This window comes from Acipenser ruthenus, chromosome 2, assembly GCF_902713425.1.
Source record: "Acipenser ruthenus chromosome 2, fAciRut3.2 maternal haplotype, whole genome shotgun sequence".
In the NCBI taxonomy this organism is placed as follows: Eukaryota; Metazoa; Chordata; class Actinopteri; order Acipenseriformes; family Acipenseridae; genus Acipenser; species Acipenser ruthenus.
The window spans coordinates 3,150,342-3,165,783 of NC_081190.1; the positions used below are offsets into that span (position 1 = coordinate 3,150,342).

Consider the following 15,442-nt stretch of genomic DNA (forward strand, 5'->3'; position numbering starts at 1 on the left):
CTCCACATTCAAAGCGTTCAATCTGAATCCCCTGGACCTTGTCTGACAAAAAATAAATTTAAAAAAAGAATTGTTTTCAATGTACTTTGTTTGTCTTTAAGACAGATGTACAAATCTCACAGGAGTTTTACAAGCAGGAGCAATCATTTACAGACCATGCATCTGTCAAAAGAATTCTGCCAATGAGCAAATTATCTCCAGCTTTCCAGAAGCAGCCCCTTCCCCACTTTAGAGCAGGTTTTGTCCTGCAGATTGAGCGCAGATGTTACCCAGAGGTAGTTTTACAACTCAATACATTAAACAGTACAGATCCTCACTGTATTAACAGGCAGCCACTGTGGCAGGTGAGCCAAGCAAACAAAACCACCTGTGCGTTTCACTCTCGCTGCTAAACAGCAGCTCTCCATTAAACCACTACCAGCCCCCGATAACTCTCATACCAGGCAAGCTATTTAAAACTATCGTTGATTATCATTGTATTTATAAAGGAGACCCATACAGCCCACCCAGGGCAAACAAGCACATGCCGCTCTGTTTAATGGTATGCCTTTATTAAAATGCAACCTGCCATGTTTCTTCCGGGCCTCTTGATATGTAAACACAGTTTATCCCCCCCCCCGCCCCCCCCCCCCATCAGCTGCCAAAACTGCAAAATGGTATTCAATTAAATGCATCACTGTGACAAGGCAAGACTAGTTAATTACAGTTACCTCCTCTTGTTAGTAACCTTTCTTGTATACTGAAGCTCAAGCAGAGTGCAACACATCAATGGACAGGGATGCCCTATAGTGAGCCCTCCTAACACAGCTAATGCACGCCAACAAGCACTCCTGTCACATTTCTACAGAGGAGAGCATGTGCCCGGGGACACGCTTCACTAACTGCTGCACATTTCAACTCCGGATAAAATCATTGAAAAGAACGTGCCTCGAAACTCCAGGGATTTGATTCTGGAGGAAGCGCAACATCCTTTTTTTCTGGGCTCAGAGTTAGATAGATCCTACTGATAATTAATTCAAATACAAAGGACATATTTTTACACTGGGAAAGTGGAACATGGTTCCAGTGCAGCCGATATAACGGTTTGTCCGTGCTTGAGCACAGTAACATTCAAGACCACGACTGCACAGTGGATTCAGTAAAAAGCTACAATGTTAATGTTGCCATTTGTATATATGTAAATAATAGGTACAAAGGCAGATGTCAATATTGTCTCCGGGAGGACACTATCAACCTGATGGGATAGTAGTGGCTATAGTGCAAGCAAGATCTCACTCTCTCTCTCTCTGAGGTCTCCGAGGCCATCATGGAAGAAAAAAAAAAAAACCCACACTGCTGCATTTCTTTGATTGAATCTCTCGCTAAGGCAAGGATCAAACCAGAATTATAGCCCAGCTACAAAAGACCTGTTATTTAATGGCTCCGACACAACTCAATAGGGCAGCGTCTGTAATCTTGAATGCAGCCAGACATTCGCAGTGTGTGTGTGTGGTAATAATGGGGAGCAACATTTCATAATAAAATACTGCTGCATTGACTTTCTGCTGACGGTCACTTAGATAGAGTTATTATTGGTCTCCCTGCGCTACTTCCCAAGAGTAATAATGGTGGCCCCAGCTAGCATGAGGGTGAAACCAAGGCATCCATCACCTGGCTGGCAGTAATAGAATTACAGAGACATCATGTTAGATCTGGAGTCAACTGCTACAGGCGGGCACACGTTCACTCAGATAGGACTGAAACTACTTCATTTACCTTGGCATCCTGAGTCACACTGCACACTGTGAACAGATTCAGATTGAGATGTCATACAGGGCTGCCCTTTAAAAAGCTGCTGTACAGTCCAGACATTCTGGGTCTAAGGCTATCTATTTATTTATTTATTTATTATTTAATAATAAAATTAAATGGGAACTCCTTTTAACATTTCCCAGGGAGTAACTGTTCGCTTGACAGCTTGCAGTTCATATTCACGATTTGTCGATTCCAAACTACATTTTCCATGAGGGAGTCATCGTAAACATCTATAAAAACGGCCACCTGAAAAATCTCCCATCCACAGACGAAGATGCTTTGTGATATACTCTGATTCTGACTCGAGGGAAGTCGCTTCTCACAAAAAGGTACAGGGAAATGTTAGCAAAAACAAACACCCTCAAAACAAACTAGTGAACATAAAAATGGCTCACTGCATAGGTAATGTATGATAAATGAGAACTGAATGCCACGCTCAGGTGGGATGCTGGATAAATCCCTCGGGTATGCATTAAATTCTCATATCACACACTACCCCATGCAGTATTCTCTATGCCCTCAATGGATTAGGAAGACAGTCTTAGAAAGAAAGAAAGAAAGAAAAAAAGAAAGAAAGAAAGAAAAGAAAGAAAGAGCATGGACCTTTATTTACATTTGTCACTGAGTTTTAACCAAAATATTGCTGGGTTTTCACAAAAGCAATATAATCGCTTGGTATCTAGTTTATATAAGAAATCCATGCATGCCTTTACATTCGGTAAATACATGAATGAGCAGTAAATTTGTTTTAGAGCACTGAAAGGCTGTTAGAGCTTCAGGTCAGACCAGCAGCTTTTTAGTCTTTCTTCTCGAACAATCTCACTAAAAGGGTTTTAGTTTCTCTGAATAAAACAGACAGAATGTGTGCCAAAAACAGATGCAGTTTTAAATGACCCAGGAAAGTGGTTGCTTGCTTTGTTTATTTATTTAATTACGGTTTGCTCCAGCGATCCCACTCTTTTCTTTCTCCCTCTGCTGCATACCTGACAATATTACCGCATGCATATCACTTAACCACGTTAGACAGGTTATGTAAAAAACACATTTCTCAACCAACATGAAATTATGTCATCAGCTGGGAAGTGCTTTGTTCTGCTATTAACATTACAATCTCAACAATGCATGCCCTGCTGGAACAAATGGGGCTAAATTTAACACTTATACGCACCCATGATACTGCTGTAGCTATTGTGGCCCATTGTTAGAATTAGGATAGGGATTGGGTTGAAAAAGCTCCATTTACAAAAATAGGGTTCACTTTCTTATCTACTGTACTTTCATGGAAGAGAATATGCTTAAATAAAATTGTCAGAAACTAGTTCCCAAAGTCCTTCTATAACAAGCTCCCCTGAAAGAAGCACTGCCCCAGACCACTGTAGTTCATCCGAACACTTTCCCTGCTTCTCTCTCTCCATCCTCCCCTCACCCCTCCTCTCCACTGCTGGCTGCTCTCCAAACCACTAAAGCGCTCCTGCTCTGCGGGTGCCAGTAGATTTCACATTCAAGGATGCGATCAGGATCTCAGCTAGATGAACCCCAGCAAGTAGTAAGCGATGGAATCAGCTACACACACCTTTTTGCATACCTTTTCATATCTAAATGTAACAGGCAGGGTTTTGTGGCAAACGTGTGTTATGGATTCTGACCTCCGTCGTTGAAATGAGGTTTAAAAAAAAAAAAAAAAAAAGCTCAAAACCCACGAATGCAAACAAGTCAGCCTCGTCGGTACCTGACGCACACGCATGAGCGCACGCTGCAGGCGCAGGGGAGAGCAAGTGAAGAAGAACTGCCGTCAACGAGTGATTCGCACAAAATCATGAAAAAACATTTAAGCAGCGCTCAGAAGCGCAAACCTAAAGCTGAAGTTGTTGCAACTACTGCAAAACTGCTGCTTTATGCTGCTTCTGATGAAATTCTTTCCCCAGAGTCACAAAACAGCAACCTGCCAATTAATAATGAGGAGTAGTGGTTAGGGCTCTGGACTCTTGACCGGAGGGTCGTGGGTTCAATCCCAGGTGGGGGACACACTGCTGCTGTACCCTTGAGCAAGGTACTTTACCTAGATTGCTCCAGTAAAAAAAACAACTGTATAAATGGGTAATTGTATGTAAAAACAATGTGTAAAATAAATAAATAAATAAAATAAAAATAATGTGATATCTTGTAACAATTGTAAGGTCGCCCTGGATAAGGGCGTCTGCTAAGAAAATAATGAATAATATACCCTGTCAAGTCAAATAGGTCTAGCACAAAGATATTTTAGTTAAAAAAACATAAATAAATAAATACTTGTGGGATGCTGCAGCTTTAAAATCTATTCTACAACAACTCTGTCTCCAAACCGAGGTCCAGAAATGTCATACAAAAGGGCAAACAATTGAGATTTCATCCACACCGTCAGACCTACACTGAAAACAGCACTAGACAGAAAGAAAAATCAATTCAGGGCTTACCTGGGGGTCCATAGAGTTTGGCTTTCTTGACTGAAGCGTAGAAAAAAGAACAAAAAAAAAAAAAAAGAGAAAAACAAGAAAAAACAGCCAGTTAGTACTCACAATGACACAAAACACATTAACCTGAAAACTGTAATTGCAGGCCCTTATCAAGACATATTAATGAATTAAAGACTTCAGCATTAATGTCTATGAGGCATGAATGACTAAAGGGGTTACAGGTTTGTTCTAGTGGTTTAAAACACTAACAGCTGTTAGCTAGGGGCCTGTCTTCATTCTTTATTTGTACTATTTAATTCACTTCTAAAATCCCTCGCATTTCAGAGGACTGTACTCGTTTTGAGCCAGCTTGTCTTGTCATTGAAGCGTCACGAATCCTTTTAATAATGCAACAGGTTTCAGAAGCTTTGCCCTTTAATGAGATCTTTCAAATGCATTCTCTGTTTCTAAATCGGCTGTGGGTGGACAGAAACAAACAATGCACAGTGCACGAAGGGTGGATGTCCACCCCCTTGTCAGCACAACTCTCCATGAAGGACCCACAGGGGTCATTAGACAGCGAATTTCAAAGACTTGCAGGACTACAGTAGATCACGGCACGTTTTTCTGATGGCTACCTACTGTATAAGCAAGTCTGACATGAGCCTCCTAGTCAAGGCATATACAAATGATTGCTATCCAACTTGTGTGCCCTCAGTCATGCATTGTGTTAATGCTGCTCATCAGAAACAAACTACAACTTGAAAGTTCTCAGAAAGTAGCAGAATCTCTGAGGCTTGTTGCAAAATCACTTATAAAAGTTTCCCCATAATAAAGTGTAATAAAGCAGGTTGCATGATGTTCAATGAGAAGACCAAAACTGAGGTATTTTCTGGCATACTGCTGGCACCTTGCAAAGGACCATACAGACAGCTGGAAATAAATAAATCTAAATGCATGGCTGAAAACGTGGTGCACACAGGAAGGCTTCACCTTCCTTGAACATTGGAGCACATTCTACAACAAGGACTATCTATATAGGCGGGACGGACTGCACTTAAACAGAAAGGGAAACAATCTGAGAAAGGATCCTCGAGGAGGTCCATTTAAAAATAGAAATGAAGGGGGGGAGAAATCAACAAAAAAACAGAAGGGAGACTACATCAAAACAAGGGCAACAACTCAGGTAAGACAGCCATTAAATGTATTTATCTAAATGCTAGAAGGCTAAAAAAACAAAATGTTAGAACTTGAAGCTACTGTATTAATAAGTAACTATGATGTGTTAGGTGTTACAGAAACTTGGTCATCCGAGAGTGATGGAGACGAATATAATATTAGTGGGTATACACTGTATAGGAAAGACAGGCAGGACAGAAGAGGCGGAGGGGTAGCGCTATACATCAAAAATAGTCTTGAAACCCAGGTGTTAAATCTGGAAGAAAAAAACAATGCAGAATCAATATGGGTCAGAATAATGGACACAAACCCAAAGTGCATAATAGGGCATGCTATAGACCACCAAATCCAGACACCAACCAAAATAACCTGTTATACAATGACATTAGAAATGCGTGTAGCCATACTAATGGGGGATTTCAACTTCCCCCATATAAAATGAGAAAACCCAGTGGGGAACACAACAGCCAAAATTGAAATGGTAGAAATGACAAATGACTGTTTCCTAACGCAAATTTGTCAAGGCACCAACTGGGGGGGGGCATACCTTGATTTAGTCTTTTCAAATAAGGAAGCCAGAATAACTAAAACAGAGGTCAGAGAACCATTGGCAAACGTGTACCACAACATGGTCTCATTTGAAGTGCTTTTTAAAACCCAAAAAGTAACTAGAGCTAAGGTTTACAATTTTAAAAAGGCAAATTATGAAGGAATGAAACAGAGACAAACAGAAGTAGAAAAAACATCCACAGAGAAAGGATGGCTATTTTTCAAAAAAATTGTACTAGAGGTGCAACACAAATACATCCCAAAAGTAGACAAATCAAAACAAATCTAAAACAAAATGGTTTAATAGATCAATTAAAACAATTCAGAGAAAAAAGGCACTTTACAAAGCGTTTAAAAGGGACCAAAAACAAAGTACACAGAAACTGCAACCGTCAAAAAGGAAGTTAGAAAGGCCAAGAGATAGAAATGAACACTGCCAAGGGGGCTAAAACCAATTCCAAAAAAGTTTTTCCAAAATTATAAACAGCAAGAGAATATTCAGGTAGGAGGTAAAATGTCTGAGATACAGATGTCAACATCATAGATGAAGAGAAAAAAATTGCAAATATATTAAATGACTACTTTTCACAAGTTTTTACCAAGGAGGATATGGACAACATGCCCCACATGTCAACCTGTTCCTATCCAGTTTTAAATAACTTGAGCATAACAGAGGCATAAGTGTTAAAGGGACTAGGAGCTCTTAAAATAAACAAATCCCCTGGGCCGGATGAGATCCCAATAGCACTCAAAGAAATTAAATAAGTTATTTACAAACCGCTAACCAAGATCAAACAACAGTGTCTTCAGACAGGAATTGCAAACGTAATACCAATCCACAAAAAGGGAGACAAAACCGAACCAGGGAACTACAGACCAATAAGCCTGACTTCTATTATATGGAAACTATAATAAAATCCAAAATGGAAAATTACCTCTATGGGAACAGTATCCTGGGAGACAGTCAGCATGGTTTTAGGAAAGGGAGACCGTGTCTAACTAACCTGCTTGATTTTTTTGAGGATGCAACAAAATCGACAATGGATAACTGCAAAGCATAGGACGTGGTTTATTTAGATTTCCAGAAAGCTTTTGACAAAGTCCTGCTTAAAAGATTAATTCTCAAACTGAACGCAGAAGGGATTCAAGGAAATGCATGCACAGGGAGTGGTTAACATGTAGAAAACAGAAAGTACTGATTAGAGAATAAACCTCAAAATAGAGTGAGGTAACCAGTGGTGTACCACAGGGATCAGTATTAGGTCCTCTGCTATTCCTAATCTACATTAATGACTTGGATTCTGGTATAGTAAGCAAACTTATTAAATTTGCAGACGACACAAAAATAGGAGGAGTGGCAAACAGTTGCAGCAGCAAAGGTCACTCAAAATGACATCATTGGAACTGGGCAAACACATGACAAATGACATTTAATATAGAAAAGTGTAAGGTACTGCACGCAGGCAATAAAATTTCCATTATAAATACCATATGGGAGATACTGAAATTGAAGAAGGAATCTATGAAAAAGATCTATGAGTTTAAGTTGACTCAGAACGGTCTTCATCTAGTCCAGTGGTGCACAACTCGGGTCATGGAGGGCCGGTGTCCCTCCTGGTTTTTGTTCTAACCATACCCTAAATTAGTTAATTGGGACAATTAAGCTTCTAATAAGAAGGTCCAATAAAGTAGTTTGGGGTGCAGTTGGAATAAAAACCTGCAGGGACACCGGCCCTCCAGGACCGAGTTGTGCACCACTAATCTATACAATGTGGGGAAGATATAAAAAAGGCCAACAAAATGCTCAGAAATATAGTGAAAAGTGTTGAATTTAAATCAAGAGAAGTAATGTTAAAACTTTACAATGCATTAGTAAGACCTCATCTAGAATATTGTGTTCAGATGTGGTCACCTTGCTACAAAAAAAGGATATTGCTGCTCTAGAAAGAGTGCAAAGAGTGGCCAGAATTATTCCTGGTTTAAAAAAGGCATGTCGTATGCAGACAGGCTAAAAAAATTTAACCTTTTCAGTATTGAACAAAGAAGACTACGCGGCGATCTGATTGGAGCATTCAAAACGATGCAGGATAACACGAGGCTCTGTTATATTTGTTTGGTTTTTAGGGTTTATAAAATGTTTGTTTTGCTCAAAGCGGTACGGCAAAGCAAATAAAAAAAAAAAAAATGACAAACCACAGTAAAACTATAATAAATGCATTGGAAAACTGCTTGTACAAAAGGTTCAGGATTGCTCATCAAACCCCAAGGAAAGAACAAACCTGGATTTATTCAGTTAAAAATTCACCCTTTGGACAAATCTTTTAAAGGCACCGAGTGAGGCTCCAACAAGGAGAAAGCATTGCAAAATGTTTTTTTATACCCTGAATACTTACGATTCATCCTAGCATATGGGTTCATAAAACAATGACAGTGCCGACAGACAAACTGCTGTTCTTTCTATTAGCAATCATCAGCACCGATATCAAAGTCTACTGTACTCAGCTGGTACGTAACTCCCCAGTGAATTGTGTGCTTGACAGCCGCATTTGTCTTCACTGACTGGGCAGCCAGATTGGGCTCCACTTGCCGATAGTCTGTGGACGCTTTGATACGAACATCAGAAAGCAGACTATGCAATCTGGCTAAAGGATTACAATCAATTTATGACAACTGCCTCCATCTGCTTCAGTTTTTAATCAAAACATGATGGCATTTCTGAGAAGGTGCAAGACAAACATATCCACCTCGTGCCCTTCATTCTAGCAGCTCTGAACAGAAGGCTGACAGTCAGGATTTCTGTTCCAACCTTTATCCAAATTGATATCAGTATCAACAACATGGCTAGGCAACCCATTCCATACACTCACCACATTGTGTCAGGCCGTGTCTCCTACCCTCTCTGACATGGTTCTCCCAGCTGTTTTGTTAAGAAATATCTTGTCATATGAATGTATGTTGTTTCCCCAATATAGAACGTACTCCAACTAGAAATCAGAGAATGAAGTAAAAGTAAATAAATACAGAATTACAAAGAACAGACACATATAATGTGTTGTGACAAACAAGAGGTTCTGCAGTGGCCTAAATCATAGTCGCCTTCAACACTGGTTAAGATACAGTCGTCCCCTCTCAACAACGTGCTTTGAGTGACGCATTGTGAGCTTAGCCACAATTCAGCCAAACCCTTACAAAGTGAGCTCCCATTAACAGAGGAAAGAAATGTGTTTCTGAAGGGCAAGGAAAGTTTGACAGTTTGTTGGAATTAGAACTTCAGCAAAGCAGTAGAAAGTTTTGCAAAAAATAATAAAGTTCTGTTTTGTTTTCTAGTCAAAAACGTTAAACTGGCAATTAGTTTAACATTTCAAAGCGTAAGAAAAAGAGATTGCATTTTTTTTTCTTCTGAGAGACTTTCAAACAAAAATCTCCTGTCTTGTGCTTGCACAGGGAGTGCTGAAACTGTGTCAATGGAGGAGCATTAAGCAACCTGCTAACCTTGCCACTACAGATACTGATTACACTCAGCCCAGTTACAGTTTTTAAAGTTCAGTTGAAGAAATGTATTTTGACATCAATAAAAAAGAATTAGCATGAAAAATCCGCTGCAGTGAGACACAGTGGGATCTAAAACAGCAGCTAATCTTAACACCACAACTGAGATAATTCATTTGTGTACCCAGGTTATGAAAACATCTTCCAGTGCATGCGCGTCTCTTCAGCGCATTGGCACAGAATGACGCTAGTAATAGACAATTGGAGAGTGCTTTGAGCCACTGGTTGACAAAAAGGATTTCAGAAATGAAGAAAAAAGGCCAAACAAGCATCAGGGCCATGACAACAGAAATGGCTGTAGGAATGAACACAGTTCGGTAACATAACCAAGCTCACGGATTTGTTACCAATAAACTCAGATACAACGGCACCTAGCCCTCAATTACTTCACACAAAGCAGTGATTCTTAATGAACAGATCAAGTTCCCATCTTAGCTTAGGCAAGACTATGAATCTTCCAGGAACAAGCAAGAATTGCACATGGACTTAAACCTCAGCATAGTTAAGAAACTAATGAGCAGTTAATTGGCACAAAATCAGAAGAACTTCATACTTCAACAGCTGCAGGGGTTGTGGATGTGCATGACAAAAACATCCCAGCCTGCGCCATCGAAGAGCCTATCAAACAAGAGAAAAGAAACAACTCCGAAATCTCCACCATCGGAAACTTTACAGGGAGTTTCTTCTTGTTCTTAAGCAGGTACATTTGATTGCAGAGAGATTTCCATTATATCATTACATCAATCAATCAAGCAATCAATCAAATAGCTCTTTATTTTAATCCAACCATTATTTACATTTAGATTTAATGAATTCAGTGGGTATTGCACACAGACGGTGTTGAAAGATATGCAAAAGGTACTGGGCTATATTATAATTAGGGCTTCTGATTTTCGGTTTTAACCGATAAAACACCCGATACAAAAAAAATGAAATCAGTGGCTAGCCAATAAACACCGGAAAACACCATAAAAACTGTGGAAATGGTTGATCAATTCACGTTGACTTTACCCTTTTCCCATTAAAAAATAAAACCTCCTACAAAAATAATAATAAATACATTTCCAAGTGCTGCTGGGCAATGTCCCGTCGTCCTGACTTGCATCCATCATTGATTCGTTCTGAATACTTTAAATCTGCCCCAACTACTGAGTGACAGCACATTCCTACATTTCTACTGGAGACTCCGCTTGTGAGATTTAAACAAAGATTACAATCAGGATGGAGGCTTGTTAGCAGGATTTAAAGCTGTATTACAGTTAAGATACGGAGGGTTTAAAATAGAATTGTGGTAAAATGTACAAAAATGCCTTCACACAAAAAACCCAGAAGAATGTGCCCGTGACCATAGGGATTTCATTGTGGAAGACAGCAAAGGAAAGAAGGTACAACTTAAGTGTACAAGTACTGTCGAGTTACTACTATACATATTTTGACAGAAAAAAACAAAAAAAACGCTCAAGCATTTTGGAAAGTAACCGAAAACACTAATTTCATACAGTATATCAAAAATAAAAGCCCCGAAAAAAACTGGATTTATATAAACTCGAAAATATCTAAAAATAAGCACCGAAAAATATAATTAATAAAACCCAAAAAACAGAAGCCCTAATTGTAATACTGGTAACTTTAACAGAGATGATTTGGATCCAAGGTTGAATAGCTACTGTATAGACAGAACTGACTCGAGAGAAAAAAAATATTACAAATGACACAATAAATAAATGGTTTGCAGAATAAAGTACTAAATATTTAAAGAGGAGTGAGATTAAACGATCACTCAACACAACCAGCATCCCGGGAGCAAAACCATGTATTTGCATTTCTACCGGGACCAGAAATAAAATGAACACTAGTTAAGAGAGCATCCCAAACAAATACAGAAACTAAATGATACACACATTAAAATAAACAAACCTCCAAAGCAAGCCCAACTCCAACTGCTGGGAAGATGGCTCATTAATTAATATAATATTAAATTATACTAGAACATGAATTTCCACTGGGCCATTACCCGTTGTTGTAAAACTGATGACACATTTCATGCTTTTCAAAACTGCAATAAAACTAAGATCAAGAGAAAACTGGTTGCAGATAGCTTCTGTAGTTTCGTTTTATTTCTGGTCAATTTGAGAAGTGAAGGTTCCTGGGGCATTCTGAAAACAAACAAAACAAAAACAAGATAAAAAAAAAGATAAAATGGAAGGGGAAAAAAAGGCTTGCCTACCAGCACATCAATACACAGCAGCACAGAATCGGTGAGTTTCTGGTGGAATGGCACACTACTACATGTGAACACATGATTGATGACACAACACTTTTGTGTAAATGGGCTGCCTAATATATGGGTTTCAATCCCTATTAGAATCATTCCCCCCCCCCCCACCAGAGTCAGCGGCACTAGCCAGCCTGACCCTGTCAGTGCACACAGTCACACATTAAGCTTCGTCAGGTCCACTCAGGCAGGAGACACCGAGGCTCGTTCCACTGCCAGCCAGCTCTTGTGTACAGCAGCTTCCTGCAGCTCATGCCTCATGTCTGTTTTATATTATATTACTAGCACATGCATGTTTCCAGTGTACTTGGAGTCTCTTGTGAAGAGGCACTTTGCTTCTTGCTTTTGAATAATAAAGTGTTATACTTCAAATTAGTAAATGATTTCCTGTTCAATACTGAATTAGGACATTTGTTGCCGATTACACCTCTATGAAGCTCAGCACATCAGGGGAGGGTCACTTGATACTTTGGCACTATTACAATATAACAAAGCTGGCTTTTTCACTGAGGATTTCCTGGCTCAGAGGCCAAAGGCCGTTTACAGTGAGGATTACCGCTTCAATAGATGGTGGTGGAGATTATTACTGCCATTGTTCACAGCATAAATGAAGGGGACTGTGTCAAAACTGACAATTTACCTAAATGGTGGTGGAACTAAATTATTAAATATAGTGTCCTCTTCAGCTGGGAAAGCACCACGTCATGATGCTTTCCCAGCAATTCAAAACACTAAATAGTTTGCCTGACACAGTACATTTCTGCTACTTAAAACGCAGAATTGAAACAGTAAGTTAAGAAGCAGTTCATGCACTTATTATGCCTGAAAAACCTTGTTTAAATAAATAAATAAATAAATAAATAAATAAATAAATACATGAAATCTTCTGCAGCTTTGAAACCTCCTTCAAGACCAACAAATCTGAATACACACAAAAAGATAAATCCGGTTTGCAAGCTTTCAGAAATCAATGGTAGTGTGGTCAATCCCCCTGTGCTTGTGGTTCACCATCAGGACAGGGCTCCCTCATGCTACACTAATCGCTAGTAGCTGGTTTACAGCCAGGATTATCCGAGGTTTGGCTTGAAATCTGCTACCTTGTGCTGTTCCTCCTAAACCACCACCACCAGATGAATAAACACTTCACAAACACCTAATTACTACTTAGCGTGAAAGGGTACAATTCGATAATACTGAATATTAAAAAGCTAAATTATTTAGAGTTCAAACAACAAAGACTACTTGTTCTTCAACAAACCATATCATCCTTTTAAAAGGATTATTATCTTTGTTATCCATTTGTAACCCTGTAGCACTGTATTGCAGATCTTAACAGGTCTGTTACTTTGTGTCAAATGGTACTAGAGCCCCACGGTAGCTGCTTTTAAAATTAATACTGCCACTTGATTGCTTGAGCACCATATGTCAGAGACATTTTAAAAGTTACAAATAAAAAGCTGCTCAAGGACAAGAGGATTCGTGATAATGGGAAGTCAATACGATGTAAGAGAATGGTTTTGAAAATAAGGAAAGAACAGTTTTCTCCATGAACAAGGACTAATCTCTAATCTGACTCTAAAACCAAGAAAATAAAAATATACATGGAGCTGTGTAAGAATATACAGTTCTGAGAGCTCAAGGAATACAGGTAGAGATTCCATGACAATACTGAATGTACAACGGAATCCAATGGAGAGCTTCTCCTCACAGTTCTGAGAGCTCAAGGAGATACACAGAGATTCCATGACAATACTGAATGTACAACGGAATCCAATGGAGAGCTTCTCCTCACAGTTCTGAGAGCTCAAGGAGATACACAGAGATTCCATGACAATACTGAATGTACAGCGGAATCCAATGGAGAGCTTCTCCTCACAGTTCTGAGAGCTCAAGGAGATACACAGAGATTCCATGACAATACTGAATGTACAGCGGAATCCAATGGAGAGCTTCTCCTCACAGTTCTGAGAGCTCAAGGAGATACACAGAGATTCCATGACAATACTGAATGTACAGCGGAATCCAATGGAGAGCTTCTCCTCACAGTTCTGAGAGCTCAAGGAGATACACAGAGATTCCATGACAATATTGAATGTACAACGGAATCCAATGGAGAGCTTCTCCTCACAGTTCTGAGAGCTCAAGGAGATACACAGAGATTCCATGACAATATTGAATGTACAGCGGAATCCAATGGAGAGCTTCTCCTCACAGTTCTGAGAGCTCAAATACGATGCAAGTAGAGATTCCATGACAATATTGAATGTACAACGGAATCCAATGGAGAGCTTCTCCTCACAGTTCTGAGAGCTCAAGGAGATATAGGTAGAGATTCCATGACAATATTGAATGTACAGCGGAATCCAATGGGAGCTTGGGGATTTGGAGCCAAAACAGTCACCCTCTTGTCTGTTTCCTTATGTGTTAAAATCCCACAGGTTTAGCGGCTTATAGCTTACCTTTCTTGGCTATCGTGGTGGCGGCTCAGTAAATCACCCCTCTCCTCCTTAAGGACAGTAGGTCAGTAGTGCCCTGGAGAGAACTCACAGCAGTGCCTTCTGCCAGCACTGCCCACTGTGGTAACGAGACACTGAGGCTCCCAGCAGTTGACTGACTGAACTACTCGGGACAGTTCAACTCTTAACTCCATCCCCTCTTTCACCCCCTTTGCTTATCCCCCAACCCCTCCTCATCATCACTTAGAAGACAGTTGAGGTTAAGTAACTGGGCTCAGCTGCACCAGCTAGGAGTTCAAATTTAGCTTAAGCTGGTGCAACCTAGTGCTGGCCCAGAAAGTCACTTTCCCAGTAGACTCTCTCAGTCTGCTGTTATCACTACGCTGCCCACAGTGCAGATGGGAATGAACAGCATAGTCACACTGCTTCTTGGATGCACTCAGAGTGTATTATTATGGTGTTGTTGCTGTTAACCACAGAACAGCTTTTAGTCTTTCTCCAGCAGAGACCTTCCTTGATAAAGGCCATTAGTGGGGGTTATATGAGGCTGCGACGAGATGGTGCTAAAATCAATATACTGAGGGAGGGAGTGCTGGAGCTACACTGAGGTATAGTACTTCTCACCTCGCTGGCTCATCCGGTCCAAAGAGAAATGCACTTTATATAGGTCAGGAAGGGACTGCTTTCAGCTTGTAATTACTCTGTACAGCCTCTTCAGACTCGAGTGGGGAGTGGGGTGAGGGGTGCATATCCCATGACACTAGATAGTATAAACCCATATATATCCAAATAACAATAAAAAGGTGACTGGAATTAGTGCTAGTCACCACTGCAGATAAAATGCATTTTTTTTTGTGTGTGTAATGAAATCAGCATCAGGGCGGCACGGTGGCGTAGTGGTTAGTGCTGCTGCCTCACAGCGCCAGGGTCATGGGTTCGAATCCGGCCTAGGGTTGTGGAGTTTGCATGTTCTCCCCATGTTCACCTGCGTTTTCTCCGGGTACTCCGGTTTCCTCCCACAGTCCAAAGACATGCTGTCCAGGTTGATTGGTCACTCTAAATTGCCCTCTGTGTGAGTGTGTGAGTGAGTCTGTGTGTGTGTGTGTGGTGCCCTGCGATGGACTGACGTCCCGTCCAGGGTGTAGTCTCGCCTTGCGCCCTGTGTATGCCGGGTTAGGCTCCAGCTCACCGCGACCCTGTAAAGGAAT

At 40.3% G+C, this 15,442-nt stretch overlaps 1 protein-coding gene across 3 annotated transcripts in view; it reads right to left on the reverse strand.

Annotated features, from left to right (window-relative positions):
- The window catches only part of LOC117974004 (protein unc-13 homolog B-like), a 209,773-nt gene that overhangs the window by 163,510 nt on the left and 30,821 nt on the right, over positions 1–15,442 (reverse strand). For all 3 annotated transcript variants that reach the window (XM_058986353.1, XM_058986356.1, XM_058986360.1), the window contains exon 2: positions 4,248–4,277. In XM_058986353.1, coding sequence (XP_058842336.1) covers positions 4,248–4,277 — 30 coding nt within the window. The remainder of the gene's footprint in view (positions 1–4,247; positions 4,278–15,442) is intronic.